General features: G+C 41.6%; 1 protein-coding gene across 43 annotated transcripts in view; it reads left to right on the top strand.

Annotated features, from left to right (window-relative positions):
• Nucleotides 1-15883, top strand: part of PTPRD (protein tyrosine phosphatase receptor type D) — a 1143290-nt gene that overhangs the window by 994081 nt on the left and 133326 nt on the right. For 22 of the 43 annotated variants that reach the window (XM_083592691.1, XM_083592680.1, XM_083592685.1 and 19 more), the window contains 4 exons: nucleotides 2122-2239; nucleotides 6460-7047; nucleotides 7421-7521; nucleotides 9869-10128. In XM_083592691.1, coding sequence (XP_083448817.1) covers nucleotides 2122-2239; nucleotides 6460-7047; nucleotides 7421-7521; nucleotides 9869-10128 — 1067 coding nt within the window. The remainder of the gene's footprint in view (nucleotides 1-2121; nucleotides 2240-6459; nucleotides 7048-7420; nucleotides 7522-9868; nucleotides 10129-15883) is intronic. The other 21 variants (XM_083592721.1, XM_083592713.1, XM_083592700.1 and 18 more) reach the window with 3 other exon arrangements.

The raw sequence follows: 15883 nt of genomic DNA, 5'->3' as shown, positions 1-15883 counted from the left end.
TTACATTACAAATTATGTCCCATTGATTTCAGTGGGAGTGTGTTAAGCACATATATGTAAATCAGTGGGACTTAAAAGGCTTAATTTTGGCTGGATCATACTCTTGATACCTAGTCTGTAAATTAAACATCATTAGTTCCCACTTCTGTTCACTTTATGAGCCTTTCCTCAGTAATTAGCAATTTGATTGTTACTGATTTATAACTTTCTCAACCTGCCCTCAGAGCCAGTTTCGAACATGCTTTAATCTTCATCCCCCTTTTGTTTATTAAAAAAGCAACACATTGTATTCAATACTAAATGCCTTTTCCATCTTCTCTTGTTCCATTGCAACCAAATTTTCAAATTATGTTTAATGGCTCTTTCAGATTATAGAGAACAAATTACTCTTATACTGAATGCCACTTCACAAACCCTACTTTTATAAAAGTGTATATATTTTATTTTTAATCACTAAAAGAAAAGGCTTTCTCATGTACAATCCTGTGCATATTAACTTTAAAAATATCCCCGTTACATTTAGTTGGGCTTACATCAAATGAATGTTCATAGTAGTGTGGAGGGTTACAACAGTGCAGTCCAGTCCTATGCATGCTTTACTCAGAAGTAGCTGGGCTTACTTCTGGGAACAGTGCATATGAATGCAGCCTTCATATATGACATAAAATCAGGGCTTTTTTCAGCCCAAACTCACTGGAACTCAGTTCTGGCATCTCTCAGGTGGGCACCATTGCCGTTGTGTGACCAGGCGGTGACAGCCCCTGCCCCCAGGGATCATAAGGAAGGAATAAAGACTCTGACAACGTTATATGGAATTAAAATTAGGCCACAACTTTATTAAACTTCCGAATGTAGGAAGATCTTGGCTTAGGATTGGGCGTGTATCCCTCCCAGCCCCCCACCTGGGGGGAACTGGGGCTTATTAGGGTAAATGAGATATGGGGGTGCTCTGCGAGACATCAGTGTAGCAGGCAGCTCAGCCCATATCCCCACACGCAGGGTAGTTCACTGACGACCTTTCAGTGTATGGCCAGTGACACCCATATATATATAACCCATTTAAGAGGGGACCCTGGAATCGCCGCCACAGGGGGGTGAGTCACCACTTCACACACACACACCCCAATATAGGGAAGAAAAGACTAAAGAATTCCACCCAAGGCCATAACCACCAAAGCTGTGACGAATTGCTACAGGGAAGACAAAACCTGCCAAAGCAGGAAAATTTCTTCTCGGTCCTTCAACAGCAACCAGTCAAAGTCGGTAGCAGTGCCCGCTAAACAGGAAGAAAAAGTTAACCTGCAAATAAGAAACATTAAACAAAGGGAGAGTAGGGAGGGTGAATCTCCAGAGCCGACTGCCTGGCTATTGTCGGCTCCACCCCCTATTTGTAAATGGGGCTGGCGCCACCTCCCAGCAAGAAACTTGATCACTGAGGCTGGGTGTGAACCTCCAAAAATTAACACTGAGAGGCAAGCCAGCCCCTGTTTGCCAGTAAGCTCCCTGGGGACTGTAGCACCACGCGCGATCCTGTAAAGGGCACCCACAATGTAAAGTGTGAGTGCTCATTATAAGAGAACAAGGGAGGTGTTTGTGGTGAGTTCTGGCACCTTTTTTTCTAGAAAAATAGCACTGCATAAAACAGCTTTAGAAGTTGGAATGTAAGTAGGGTTCTCAGGTATACAGGCAGTGATAGCATAACTTTTTAAATAACGGCTAGTAAATTCGTAAATCAAACCTAATTCTCATTCCCCACTTTATTTGTACTACACCAGGAATAAGACTCTACACAGAGTGAATTTCAAAAGGATTTCCCCCTCCTCCGTTAGTACAGTTAACAGCACTCAGCCTTTGGCCTTTTGCTTGACAAAACGACTTGGGGCATGCTGCTAAGAAATGCCTTCACGCTTATTGCTGACATAAGTGAAATACAGTGCATTGCAAGGCCTCACCCACTATTCTGGTCCGACCAAAAGCTTGCCATCACTGCAGGTCGCACGAAAGCCATGTGCGCTGAATGTTATGTGTTGCAACTAATTGCAAGGCAAAACGATCTTGATTTAGTAGTGCATATGTTTTAATACGCATTCTGGTTTTTGTCTTTGTTTTGCTTCATTTTAGGAAATGATAATAGCGGGATTGCAGCCCGAGACAACCTATTCTCTCACTGTGACGGCCTATACGACCAAAGGAGATGGAGCACGAAGCAAACCCAGACTGGTGTCCACGACTGGTGCAGGTAAATAGATGGAGATTCCTTCCATTTCCTTGCAACCAGCAGTTTGTGCTTTGATGGTTTCCGAATTGAAACTCAAAATGTTCGTGTAGGTGGCTATGGCATGCCTCAGTGGCGTAGCAGCAGTTTCCGGTGCTCAGGGCAGGTGTGTGCACCAAGCATGGAGGGTGCCAGCCTAGCCCTCAATGATGGTAACACTGGAGCGACCCCACCGGAGAAAAATGGGGGGCACACTGAGCCACCTGTGGGGTGGAGCCCAGCCAGCCGACGTAGCCCTTGGCAGATGGAGAATAGGCCTGGGCTATGTATTGATACATCACCCAGGGCTGGTATGAGGGCTAGAGCGTGATGGAGGCTTCGCCTGGCAGTATATTGTGAGTGAAGCAGTTGCCACCTCTCCTGAGTCCCTCTACAACCACACTGCAGTTGCCTGCATGTGGGCACCAGGCTCATGGACATGGGGCCATGACCCCCTGCCCCCCCCAGGATATGCCCTTGGTAGGCCTAAGTCAGGGGTCAGCAACCTTTCTCAGCCATGGGCCAGTCCACTGTCCCTCAGACCTTGTGGTGGGCCGGACTATGTTTTGAAGAGAGAAAAAATGAACAAATTCCTATGCCCCACAAATAACCCAGAGATGCATTTTAAATAAAAGCACACATTTTACTCATGCAAAAACATCAGGCAGGCCCCACAAATAACCCAAAGATGCATTTTAAATAAAAGGACACATTCTACTCATGTAAAAACACGCTGATTCCTGGACTGTTCGTGGGCCAGCTTTAGAAGGCGATTGGGCCGCATCTGGCCCCCGGGCCTTAGGTAGCCTACCCCTGGCCTAAGTGTATAAAACATTTGAAATACTAAAACAATTTTACCAAATAGATAAAACTGGTGACAAGACCCCACTGAGGACTGAGAGTGTAGCTTTTGGATGAACGAAGCTAAAAAAAAAAAAAAAAAGGTGGGACCAGAAAAAACTGAGTACTTGCGCAGAAGGAATTCCTGTAGATGGATTTATTTTATTTTAAATATATAGATTGTGATGTTGTCATTCACGGCAATGACAATTGAACTTCCTGTCATTAACTTTTCCGGAAATGTGAAGCTACTTCCAAAATTCATAATTAAAAACACAATTGAGGTACTGTTGTGCAACTCAATGTTGGTGGTGCCCGTTCAGGAGAATTTCCCAATCAGTTGTTGACCTATTGCTGGATTCTAGCCACTGTAATAAGCCTGATATACAACAAAATGTTCTAATCTGCTTTTTATTTTACCAAATGATTTACAATGCATGTGAGTCATCTTCAATTTATTATTTCTGCCACAAAGAAATAATAGTAAGTCTCACATCATGTGGCTATATATATATTTAGGCAAAACAGATCAATGTGTGTGTTTTTTAAATTGTCTAAACCCAGATAGCTGCCACAATAGTAAAAGCAATTTACGGTATAAATAATTTAGCGGCAGCTCCCCGCAGCCCCTCTTCTTAGAAATCTGAAGCAGTTATTATTATTCTGTTTCTGTGGACTCACCTGCTTTTCCTTGTGCTCCATTGGCTTCAGTGATAGTTATAATGCAATGAAAAATAGGGACTGAAATAGATATATCTATAGTCTTTTCTCAGCTCTGTAGCTGCCTCTTACGCAGCAGTAGGGAATAGTCAAAATTAAGCAAAGAGATATACTTCGTACACTGGGAAGAAAAGAGAAAACCTGTACAGTACAATGCACAGGATTCTATTTGCACAAGAATAAGGTGTTAGCAGTGAGGAAGAGGTGGGAAATAGCTATACGACATCTGTATTTGTGTATTGTTGGTAATAATAGCTAGTACTTGGGTATGCCCCATTTTTAAAAAAAGAAAACACTCTTTTTTGGTGTGTAATAAAGAGTTGCATTTAGATAGAAATGGGAGGGGGGCAGTGGGACGGATTCAGGGCCATACATATGCCATTAGGAGGGTTTAGATATACTGCATGTATTAGTGAAGGTCATGGATTTTGCAGGGACTGTATGACCTCTCTAAAGAGTTTATAACTTGGTTCTTTTTTCCTAAGGGAGAGCTGAGTTCATTTTATATGCTTTGCTCAGCACAAACGCTCACACCTCTGCTCTCAGCCTTTTGCTAGCCAAAGTTTGAAAGTTCAATTGTGTATCACTTAGCACAAACAGAAGCTTGACACTGCTCAGGTTCACACATCACATTAAACCATGGTTTTAAGACAGTAAGTAAACAGCAAACCATGGTTTATTTTCTCTTGCAACCCCATAACCAGGGTTTTTTTCCCCAGTCAGAACTTGCTGGAACTCAGTTCTGGCGCCTCCCAGGTGGGAGCCACAAGGGAGATGTTCATGCTGAGTTTCAGCACCTCTTTTTCTACAAAAGCAGCACTGCCCCTAGTTAATAAACCACTGAGCTTCGTGGGCTTGCCAATCAGGAGGTCGGTGGTTCGAATCCCTGTGAAGGGGTGAGCTCCCATTGCTCGATCCCAGCTCCTGCCAACCTAGCAGTTTGAAAGCACACCCCCCCCCCAAATAGGTACCACTCTGGTGGGAAGGTAAACTGTGTTTCCATGCACTGCTCTGGTTTTGCCAGAAGTGGCTTAGTCATGCTGGCCATATGACCTGGAAAAACTGGCTGCGGACAAACACCGGCTGCCTCGGCCTGTAAAGCAAGACGAGTGCTGCAACCCCAGAGTTGTTCGCAACTGGACTTAACTGTCAGGGGTCCTTTACCTTTACCTTTTTTGAGGCAGTGGACCAAGTTTGCACATAATACTAAACCATGGTTTATAAACTATAGTTTATTCAAACCGTTATTTAACGTTACGTGCAAACCAGGCTAAGTATGAAATCCAGGCTAGCTTTGTAAAATTAAGTCATAATGCTTTTTTCCACAATGTTTCATTGTTCTGTTCAGAGGAAGAGTTGCCTGTCTGACTGCTACTCCACCTATGTTTGAAATCTAGACTAAAATGTTCCTACAGATATATTGGTTTTGTATGTGCAAGCTAAGTAGCTGAGGTTTGGGTTTGTTTGTTTGTAAGATGGGTTATTTGTATACCTTGTTCCCAACCTGCAGCCTGAAGTGATATAGGCCTGGGTGAACTTAACCACTTGGTTCTGCTGAACACTGTCTCTTGCCAATGAAGTGGGAAACTTGCATATATGCTTATAATGACCTCATTCAAATGTCTGATAAACTGCATTTTACAAGAGCAAAAATGAGCTATGTGCCTGCACATTTCCCTCCCAGTTCCTCTCCCTCAGGCACCCACCTTTTGCGAGCACAGTCTGATTTCTTAAACCACTGTTTTCCATTAGTTTTGAACCAAGAAACTGGTTTAAGATCCTCCTCCAAACTTGGTTACCAAACCTGTTTATATATATATATATATATATATATATATATATATATATAGCCAGAGATCTGAAATGGGCAAGTTTGCCATCGGACTAGATCATAGTAATGTAGCAAATGAATATATAATGACTCTGACCTTACACCAAGGCAGCATCTCTTAAAGGTTTCAGGCACAAATCTTTTTCCAGCTCTCCCTAGAGATACTAGACTTTAACATTGGATCTATTGTATGCAAGGCATGTGCCACTGAGGTACACCCCTTCTCAACATGCAAGTTTTCTGGGATTTTTTTAAAGTTTGTTTTCATTAATCACTTAAAAACTATGTCCACATGTGCAAAAGCTATTCTGTTGGTAGGCTTCATAGAAATAGACACTCTGCTTATCTCCCCCAGCCCTCCAGTTAGAAGCTAGGGAAAGGAGGGAGGAAAGACAAAATGCCTAAGTTTGTTGTGCTGTCTGAATGAATACCGTATTTTTTGCTCTATAAGACTCACTTTTTCCCTCCTAAAAAGTAAGGGGAAATGTGTGTGCGTCTTATGGTGCGAATGCACACTGTGCAGCTATCCCAGAAGACAGAACAGCAAGAGGGATTGCTGCTTTCACTGCGCAGCGATCCCTCTTGCTGTTCTGGCTTCTAGGATTCAAAATATTTTTTTCCTTGTTTTCCTCCTCCAAAAACTAGGTGTGTCTTATGGTCTGGTTTGTCTTATAGAGCGAAAAATACAGTACTTGATGAACAGGAGGAAACAGTGTGTCCATCACATACATAACTTTTTCAAGATACATGAATAAAGTTTGTTAGAAATGATTCATTCGCCCGCTTTACTTGCTAACATCATCTTGTGTTGCAGTTCCAGGAAAACCTCGGCTTGTGATTAGCCACACACAAATGAGTACAGCTCTAATTCAGTGGCACCCACCTGTCGACACATACGGTCCTCTGCAGGGCTACCGCCTGAGGTTTGGCCGCAAAGACATAGATGCCTTTACGACGCGGGATTTCACCGACAAGGACGACCACTACACCGCGACAGATATTCACAAGGGGACTTCGTATGTCTTCAGGCTTTCAGCTAGAAATAAAGTGGGCTTTGGGGAGGAGATGGTAAAGGAAATTTCAATTCCAGAAGATCTGCCAAGCGGATTCCCTCAAAACCTGCGCTCGGAAAGTGCCACCTCAACTTCAGTCCAGCTCTCTTGGCAACCACCCGTCCTATCAGAAAGAAATGGTATTATCACCAAATACACTCTGCAGTACAGGGATATCAATGTGGCACATCACCAAACGGAGATGTCTGTTGTTCCTGCTGATATTACTATGACGCTTTCAGGCTTAAAACCAGATACCACATATGATGTAAAAATACGTGCACACACAAGCAAAGGGCCTGGTCCATATAGTCCAAGTGTCCAGTTCAGGACACTACCTGTGGATCAAGGTAGGATTTGTCTGCTTATGACTTTTCTTTTAAAGGAATTTCGGTCTTTGGATATCGATATTTTTGAAGCTGTTACTAAAACTGACCAAACCATCGTATAAATAGTTTCAACTAACATCAGAGGTAAAGTATGTGAAACCTTACGTGTTTTGGATTCATTAGTATTCAGTTATCCTATATCAGGCAAGTCTGGCTCACATCTACGCAATAATTGCAGGTAAGAGAAATAGAACGCTTTGAGTTGCCATTTGTAAGAATGGGATATGGTTTTTAAAAGCAGGTAGGAGAATTGTTGAGTGTGCTTAGTGTCAGAAATGGGATGGGATCCCAAGGTCAAGATGTACTTTAAATACATTGCTTTTTCCTTTTCCAGCAGTGTTTGCAAAAAATTTTCATGTCAAAGCAGTGATGAAGACATCGGTATTGCTCTCTTGGGAGATACCAGAGAACTACAACTCTGCTCTGCCTTTCAAAGTAAGTTGTTTTGCAGTTTGTAAGACTTGAAGGGTAAAACCTGAGATGAAGGAATGTTCTCATTAAGCAGACAAATTCCAAATGGTTAACAAAAGTCGGGTCAAGAAGAAGAAGAAGTGTTTGGATTTGATATCCCGCTTTATCACTGCCATAAGGAGTCTCAAAGCGATGGAGGAAGCAAAAAGGAAGAAGGCAAAGTGGGAGGATTTATTTATTTATTTATTTATTTAATTAGTATACAGCCCCAAACCAGCAGACCTCAGGGTGGTTAACAACACAAAATCACAATATAAAAAGCACATGATAAAAATCAAAACAAAGACACCCCCCCTTCCACAACACATTTTCAAAAGGGCATTGGATGTCAATCATCCCAAAACCTATTTAAAGAGGAAGGAAACTTGGTGCCTAAAGGTGTATAATGAAGGTGCCAGCTAAGCCTCCATGGGGAGAGAATTCCACAAACAGGGAGCCACTGCAGAAAAGGCCCGTTCTCTTGTTGCCACTTTCTGGACCATTCATGGAGGAGGCAGTCAAAAAAAAGGGCCTCGGAAGATGATCTCAGGGTCCTGGTAGGTTCATGAGGAGAGAATAATTACATGAATCTTAAGACAGCCTTATACACCACTACCAACAACAGCATTCTTCATTACAGTCCAAAGACCCACAAAAAACAGTTTAAAATGCAAAATGCAGCAGAGATACATGGAAAAGATTCCAAGGCAGTCACTGTGTTTTATCCAGAGCATGTTGATATCTATTTCTTATTACCTTTAAGAGAAATTTTGCTATGGCCTGGGTAGTATCATTTGACTTATCTTTGACCCGATGAAATAGAAGGTATCAGAATTCCCTGGTAAATTTACCAGTAAGGGTTTAATTAATTGATCCCTGACTTGTTCATACAGCCCACAGTGTATTAAGATGTGCTTCATACAATCGACAGCCTGAGAACATAAACAGAGTCTACTATGATAAGGTATACCAGTCAGTCTGCCGTTTAGAACTGCAGATGGAAATACATTTAATCTGGCTTTGGTAAACAGTTAACGATAATTGGGTACTGACAGATTCATAATGTACAAGGGTAATTGAAAATCATGCCCATAATGGATTCTGAACAGAAACGGTCTACAGGTTACATATGATCGAGAGCAAAGATCTCTGTATGCAGTATCCCGTAACCTCTGGCTCAAGGATTTAAGGGCAATGTCATTACCCAGATGATGTAAAAAGGATGGTGAAAGTCCAATTCAGGAGATTTGGGGGGCCATAGCTTTTGACCATGAGCTGATAGTCTCCTCATTGGTTAAATGTAAAAGTAATCCCTCCTCCAAGCCAAATACCAAAATCTTTAACCAGTATCTCAAGGCGACCCATCATGCTTTTGGTGACATTCACCTTTCCAGGAATAGAATTGAATTAGGAACACAGTTTGGAACCTGAAGTTGGGACCGAAGGAACTTTGCCTGGAAGCCATCAAGCTTAGGAAATAAACCATTATACCAGACATTTGAAGTATATAGGAGTTGGGGAACAGATTTTGCATTAAAGACCCTTATGGCTGGTGGAACATAATGACCTTCCTTTGAGTAAAACCAAAAACTGGAGTATAGCAAGTCTGCTCATCTCCGCCTTCTGACAGGTAGTCTGCCAGGGGCAATTCCAGGACTTTGTGTGGTGAAACAACAACCCTACATACTGAGAAAAGATATTCCCCTTGTAAATGGGTATTAGATGGCCATAATCTAGAGTAGACCAAATATACCTCTACCGGTTCCAGTGTCCTGGCAAGTGGTATCAGGCAACTGAAGAGCTACAACTACTATTCCACCTTCCTGCCTGCTACCCCAGACTTAAAGGTTGAGATTGCATTTTTGAATGTCTTGAAGAAAAAGAGAGCTGGCTTTAGCTGTTCCTAATGAGTAGAGCTTGCAGAAACCTAAGCTAGTTTACAGCAAGCCATTACTATGTATTTGTGTTAAATCCAGTTTAACTTGAAGTGTGCCTCCAGTTAAAGGAATTGTTGTCTAGCAGAACATAATATAACTCTGAATGGGATATCATAGAAGTTTGATGCAAAGAAAAGCTAGTGCGAATCATTGAGGAAGCTGCTGGGAATCATTATTTTAAGGTCCCCCCAAATAACTGACATTTTCAGGTAATTCTGAAGAATCATACATAGTTGTGGCATATACTTACAGGCAAGAGAAGATAAACAGAACATTACTATCTTCCTGAGTATTGCTGAATCAAAAGCAGTAAAGGGCAGCTAACGTGGTTTATTCTTTCCCCCCCTTAGTTACTAACAATTTGCTAACAAAAATGAAAACCCTCACTTTTTTAGATCCTGTACGATGATGGGAAAATGGCAGTTGAGGTAGATGGCCGAGCCACTCAGAAACTTATCACCAACCTGAAACCTGAGACATCATATTCATTTGTACTGACCAATAGAGGCAATAGCGCTGGAGGTCTTCAGCACAGGGTAACAGCAAAAACAGCACCAGATGTACTGCGAACCCAACCGCTGTTCATTGATAAGACCAATGTTGATGGAATGGTAACAGTGAAGCTACCAGATGTTCCTGCAAACAAAACTATAAAGTGAGTTAAACGTCAATAGTCATTCGTACTTTTATTACTTACTGGATTCTCTGCATTAAAACCATGAGCTGCTGTAGTTGCAGCCTTGAACTGCATGTTTTAGGTCAACCTATCAGAATTTTACATTTATTTATTTATAACATTTGTATCCTGCCTTTCTTCTTTGTATCCAAGAAATTCATCCCATTAACTGGAGGATCTCCCACCTGTGCAATGGGATTTCTTCTCCCTGTCCTCGCCCTCTGCACTCACACATATCCATCTGTTCTGGGGGTTCCCCCAATCCTCTGAAGGGGATTTAAGGGGGTGCACAGAGAAAAGAGTGTGGGAGGAAGTCCTATAGCACAGATGGATGTTCTTACAGTAACAGGACGACTTCACTGAATAAACCTGGTGTGTGGGGAATTCCTATCTGGTCCCTTATCCTTGCACTGCCCATGATATCAAATCTCTAGTCATATTCCCAGATTTGGACAAATACAAAGACAAAGCAAGGTATTCATAGAAGATGACACAAGTGTGACTGAGGGCTCCTGAAGCTCTTTGTGAACCTTGACGATCAGACATCAAAAATCAATAATGTTTCTAAACTTATCATGTCACTGATGTAGGTTTGGGAGAGCAAACACCAGCTGTAGGTGGCACTCCATAACCTGGCAAGATGAGACGATGACAGCAACATCTCCCCAGTGATAGAAAGCTCTGATATCAGAGACAACAGAATCTCCAACCTTCCTGGTTTTATATCTTCCAAATTCTCAATATCTGTACAATCATCCAAGAAAATGTGGGGGAAGGGACTGTCTTTACCTTAGCATTTCATCAAATATTTACTAAATATTTGTAAATGTAGAGGAAACCTGAAAAGATTATGAACATATTCCTTAAGAGTAGATAATCTACATGCCATTCCTCTTTCCACTGGCAACGCTTTTTCTATAAAAATAGCACTACACATTCCCAATTTTTTCTCCCAGCTGCAGCCTATGAACAAAACAGCAATACAGTGGTACCTCTGGTTGCGAACGAGATCTGTACTGGAGGCCCATTCGCAACATGAAAAGCCCTCAACCTGAAGTGCCATATCTGCGCAGGTGTGCGGCGCGATTTGGCGCTTGTGCGCATGCGCGAAGCATGCGCTTTGTGCATGCGTGAGTGGCGAAACCCGGAAGTAACCCTTTCCGGTACTTCCGGGTCGCCGTGGGACGCAATCTGAAAAAATGTATCATGAAGCAAACATAACGAGGTATGACTGTATTGGGAAAAGGCATTTCAGCTCAGCCTTAGGAAAAAGATGTACCCACAGAGTGGATTTTGCTGCTACTTTGGCTAATGCTGTGATGACATGTGCAAAGATGGAGTGATTCTGCTCTGTCTTCCACTGGGAGATGTATGTTCTTAGTGGGCTACAGCAGAAGTATAAAAGAAGATGAGCACTTCCTTTGCACATTTCTTGAACTGCTCAAAGTGGCTCTAGTCCTGGTAAAGACATAAACTATAGAACTTTGGTTGGCTAAAACACTGTAAGGCAAAACCGTAAGATGGGTCAGTTATGTTTAGCAGTCCAGTCCCATCATGTACAAATTAATTGGGCAATGGCGGTTTACTTTGTCTTCCCTTTTAAATGTTTTTATCACAGACATTGTTTAGAAAACAGATATTTCCAAAAATTGCACGTTGTGATTTAACTCTAAAAAGTGATCCCATAATAAATGAATTTGGCAGCTATATGTTCTGTTCACAGTGCTGGAACATGGTTTACAAGGCTTCTTAAATGCTTCTGTGCAGATTAAACAACAAAGATAGTACTAAAGACCTGACAGCAAAGCGCCAATAGGGATTCAAAACGATGGACAATAAAGAGTTGCCAGGAAAGCGTGAAACACAGTACAATCAATAAGTGTTATTGCTCTGTTTGCAGTGATTCTTGCTTCCTATAAGACTCCCATGTGTGTGACGAAGGAAATGGGAAGGAAAATGAGCAGGTTGTTAAATATTGTTGGGGATACAACCTGGATTTTCTCAGCTGACATTTTATACCATGAGCTTTGTGAATGGAAGATCCTCTCTTTATTGCTAATTGAGGAATTCAGAATGAGACAATATCAAAATATATCACATTGGAGTGCTAACAGGATTAAAGTGCGGGAAATGAAGCCATTGCTATTAAACTAAGTAAAGACAAAGTTTGTAGAAAAGTATAGAAAAGGAAGCCTGAAGACGGAAAGCATCGGAATGATTTATGGAGAAAAGTAATTACTAGAAAGGGCCAGGGTATAACAGCAACCAGGAGTAGCTAACATCTGTTGAGAAGACAATAACCTTTTTCATAAGTTGTGGAAATGTTGGAAGCAGGACTGAATTTGTGCTGTGGCTCACAAGGGATTAGCCACAAGATCTAAGGTGATAAATAAGAAATGTGTCTGAAACATCTATTACCACTGAGAAAACTCAGCTTGTTCTAAAGGTGAGCTCTCAGGAAGCTATGTTGGTTAATGGCAAATGCACAGTTGTCTGTCCTGACTCTGGGCAGAGTTGGGTCCTAGCACCCCTTTAGTTGCAGGGTGCAAGCAGGATGGAAAAAGATATTTGACATAGGCCCAGAGATCCAGAGCAGATGGACCTGGGCTGCAGTTCTTTTATTATGATTTTAAAGGCTGAAATTTAATTATAGAAATATCCATAGGAGCCAGGGTGGATAAAAATCAACTTTTTTAAAAGGAGTTTAAATTGGAGTTTTTAAAAATTAAACTGGATTTTTAAAATAAAATGCTTTTGGAGAAAAAATCTTTCTAAATATAGTTTGCTATTTAAGTTACATTATAGTCCAAAGGCTATTGATCAGTAAATAAGGATTTCAAAATAACCTAGGTTTCTTAACAGGGACTCCTACAATCTAAATGTGTAAAAATTAAATTTAAGTTGCAACAGTCTAATTTCCTTCTGTATTGTGTACGTTGTTTGTAATTAAACTTTTTGTCTTGCATTAGTTTGCACAAATTACAGCATTGTCATTCACACACAAATCTTACCACAGCTGCATGCACAAACACAAAATTCAACAGTTAACGCTTGGATGTTGATTTCAAGGTTAATGTGTAAGACTGATCATAGTCCTGACTGGACTTTAAAAATGTTCCCAGGCTTCTTGTCATATCACAACTTCAGTCACTTTTCATGATAACGGTGTGAAATTTATAATAACTAGTCACCTTGGTGGAGCTGAGATGCCAGGAATTGCTGTTAACTTCCCATTTGTGGCCAGAAAAATCTACATCAGATTCTGATCACATTATTGAAAGTACAAACTTTAGTATAGATTTTAAAAAGTCAAAAATGCATTGGCACAGGTGATTGGCTGGTCAATAATTCAGTCAATGTATCAGTCAAGTAATACACTTTCAATAATACATTTCAATACTGAATTATATAACCACTGTCCCATTTCTGACAGATTGCTAGTTAATGTCTATTCTTGTTTTGTTTCAAGCACTCAGTTTTCAGAATATCTCACAGATGCATTGCCATTCTCTCTGGGTCAGCGACAGAAAAGGTAGCTTGTTAGGCCTAGCGTCCATACCTTCGATGGCACTCTGGAGTCAGCTTGCCCGTATTCATGGTCAACCCTTAAAGCTGAACTCTAAGGATTTATGTTTTAACCAAGTTGCCATAAGTACTTGACCACCATATTTCTAGAATGGTGATCATATCTTTCTACACACAGGAGCCTGTCTGTACATCCAGCAGCAATAAATTTGTCAGCCGTTTGTCATTCTGGCTGTGTGTATGTGATGAGTGGAAGATGAGAAGTACTGTACTTTTCCATGTATCAGACGAGGTTTTTTTACTCTAAAATAGTGTTAAAAACCAGAGCTCGTCTTATACACGGAAAGTGCATAGGGGGGTGGGTGATTGGTTGCAGCCACCAGCGATTTGGTGGGTGATTGGTGGCGGTGTCAAGGGCTGCTTTCGATTGGCTGCCGTTGCGGCAATTGGGTGTGCGATTGCTGGCCATTGTTGGCTTCTGCTACGCGAGCAATTGTCAGCGTTTTTCATTTGGGTTAGTGATTTTCTGCATTCCTCTCCCCCAAAAAAGCTCAACAACTTTGGGCCAGCTCCCCCCATTTATTTAAATTTGAGTTCCCAAAAATAGGGGGCATCTTATACATGGGGGCGTCTTATACACAGTACTTGTTTCTCGTTAGAAGGAATTTTCTTTATGCAAATCTCTGATGATGAATGTCAGAGTGGCAATGAAAAATGAACAATAAGGTAATTGAGACATAATACATTCACCTTGCTTTAAATCAGCCTTTCTCAACCTGTGGGTCCCCAGATGTTGTTGAACTACAACTCCCATCACCCCTAGCTAGCAAGGCCAGAGCTCAGGGATGATGGGAGTTGTAGTCCAACAAGATCCGGGGACCCACAGGTTGAGAACCGCTGCTTTAAATGCTCCCCAACATTGGGGCCAAGTTCCTTTTCACGATTTCTTCTTGGGTTACTTGGCCTCCTAAAGTCATGATCATGACTATGAAGGGTGGATTTCTGGTTATTCCCTAACCCAGGGCTGACTGAGGGCTGCATTGACAGTCAGCTACCAAACTGAGGACCGCATGCCACATATACATATACAGTCAATGTACCGTATTTTTCGCCCTATAGGACGCACTTTTTCCCCTCCAAAAATGAAAGGGAAATCTGTGTGCGTCCTATGGGGCGAATGCAGGCTTTCGCTGAAGCGTGGAGAGCGAGAGGGGTTGGTGCCTGAAGCAGAGTGCCCCGCGCTTCGGGCAGATATCCGCGGCTGGGGGGGGGGGGAATAAAAATATTTTCCTTTATTTCCCCCCAAAAAAACTAGGTGCGTCCTATGGGCCGGTGCATCCAATAGGGTGAAAAATACGGTATATGTGCGCACACATTCACCACATATGCACATTCTTGCATGTAAGGTGGTACCTGGGTTTAAGAACAGCTTAGTTTATGAACAACTTGGATTAAGAACGCTGCAAACCCGGATGTAGGTGTTTTGGTTTGTGAACTTCGCCTTGGAATAAGAACATGTTCCACTTCCTGTTGAGTGTGTTTCATTTGTAAATTGAGTCCCCCATTGCTATAGGAAAGCACACCTTGGTTTAAGAACGCTTTGGTTTAAGAAAGACTTCCGGAACGGATTAAGTTTGTCAACCAAGGCACCACTGTACATGCATAGCTATACCAGATGTGCAGGCACACAGAACTTGCTACTTTTTCTGTTTCTCTCTCACACACACACACACACACACACACAATCTCAGATCAGAAATAAAAGAGCTCTTTGCCTGCTCCTTAGGTTTGCTGAATGCTGACCAAATCTAGAAGTTAAGGAAGAATTCAGTTAGACTTTTTAAAATGACCTCTTGTGTGTGTGTTCAACTACAGATGCTTCTTTTTAATTTTGTTCAGGAAATTGACCTTTCTCATTTTTACCCTTAATTATTTAATTTTTAAAAAAGGAATGGGGTCACATTTTTATTTATGGCAGTGAACTGAACATGCCTTTGTCTGACTAGAATGAGCTACCAGTGTTACTGAATGCTCTAAGGGTCTCCAGTTGTGTTAAGGGAGTTTGTTTTAAAAAATGACATTTGGCACAATAGGTTTGTTTCACAGGTGGACAATAGATACTATTACCAGTGCGCAAAACAGTTTCTGTAAATAGAATTAATATCCTTTGGCGGGCTGCACAAGTGGATGTAATGCCAAGTAATTTCTT

Source organism: Podarcis filfolensis (assembly GCF_964270895.1).
Source record: "Podarcis filfolensis genome assembly, chromosome: 17".
Lineage (NCBI taxonomy): Eukaryota > Metazoa > Chordata > Lepidosauria > Squamata > Lacertidae > Podarcis > Podarcis filfolensis.
The sequence above is the reverse complement of the archived record's forward strand: the minus strand, read 5'-3'. Positions and strand labels throughout refer to the sequence as shown.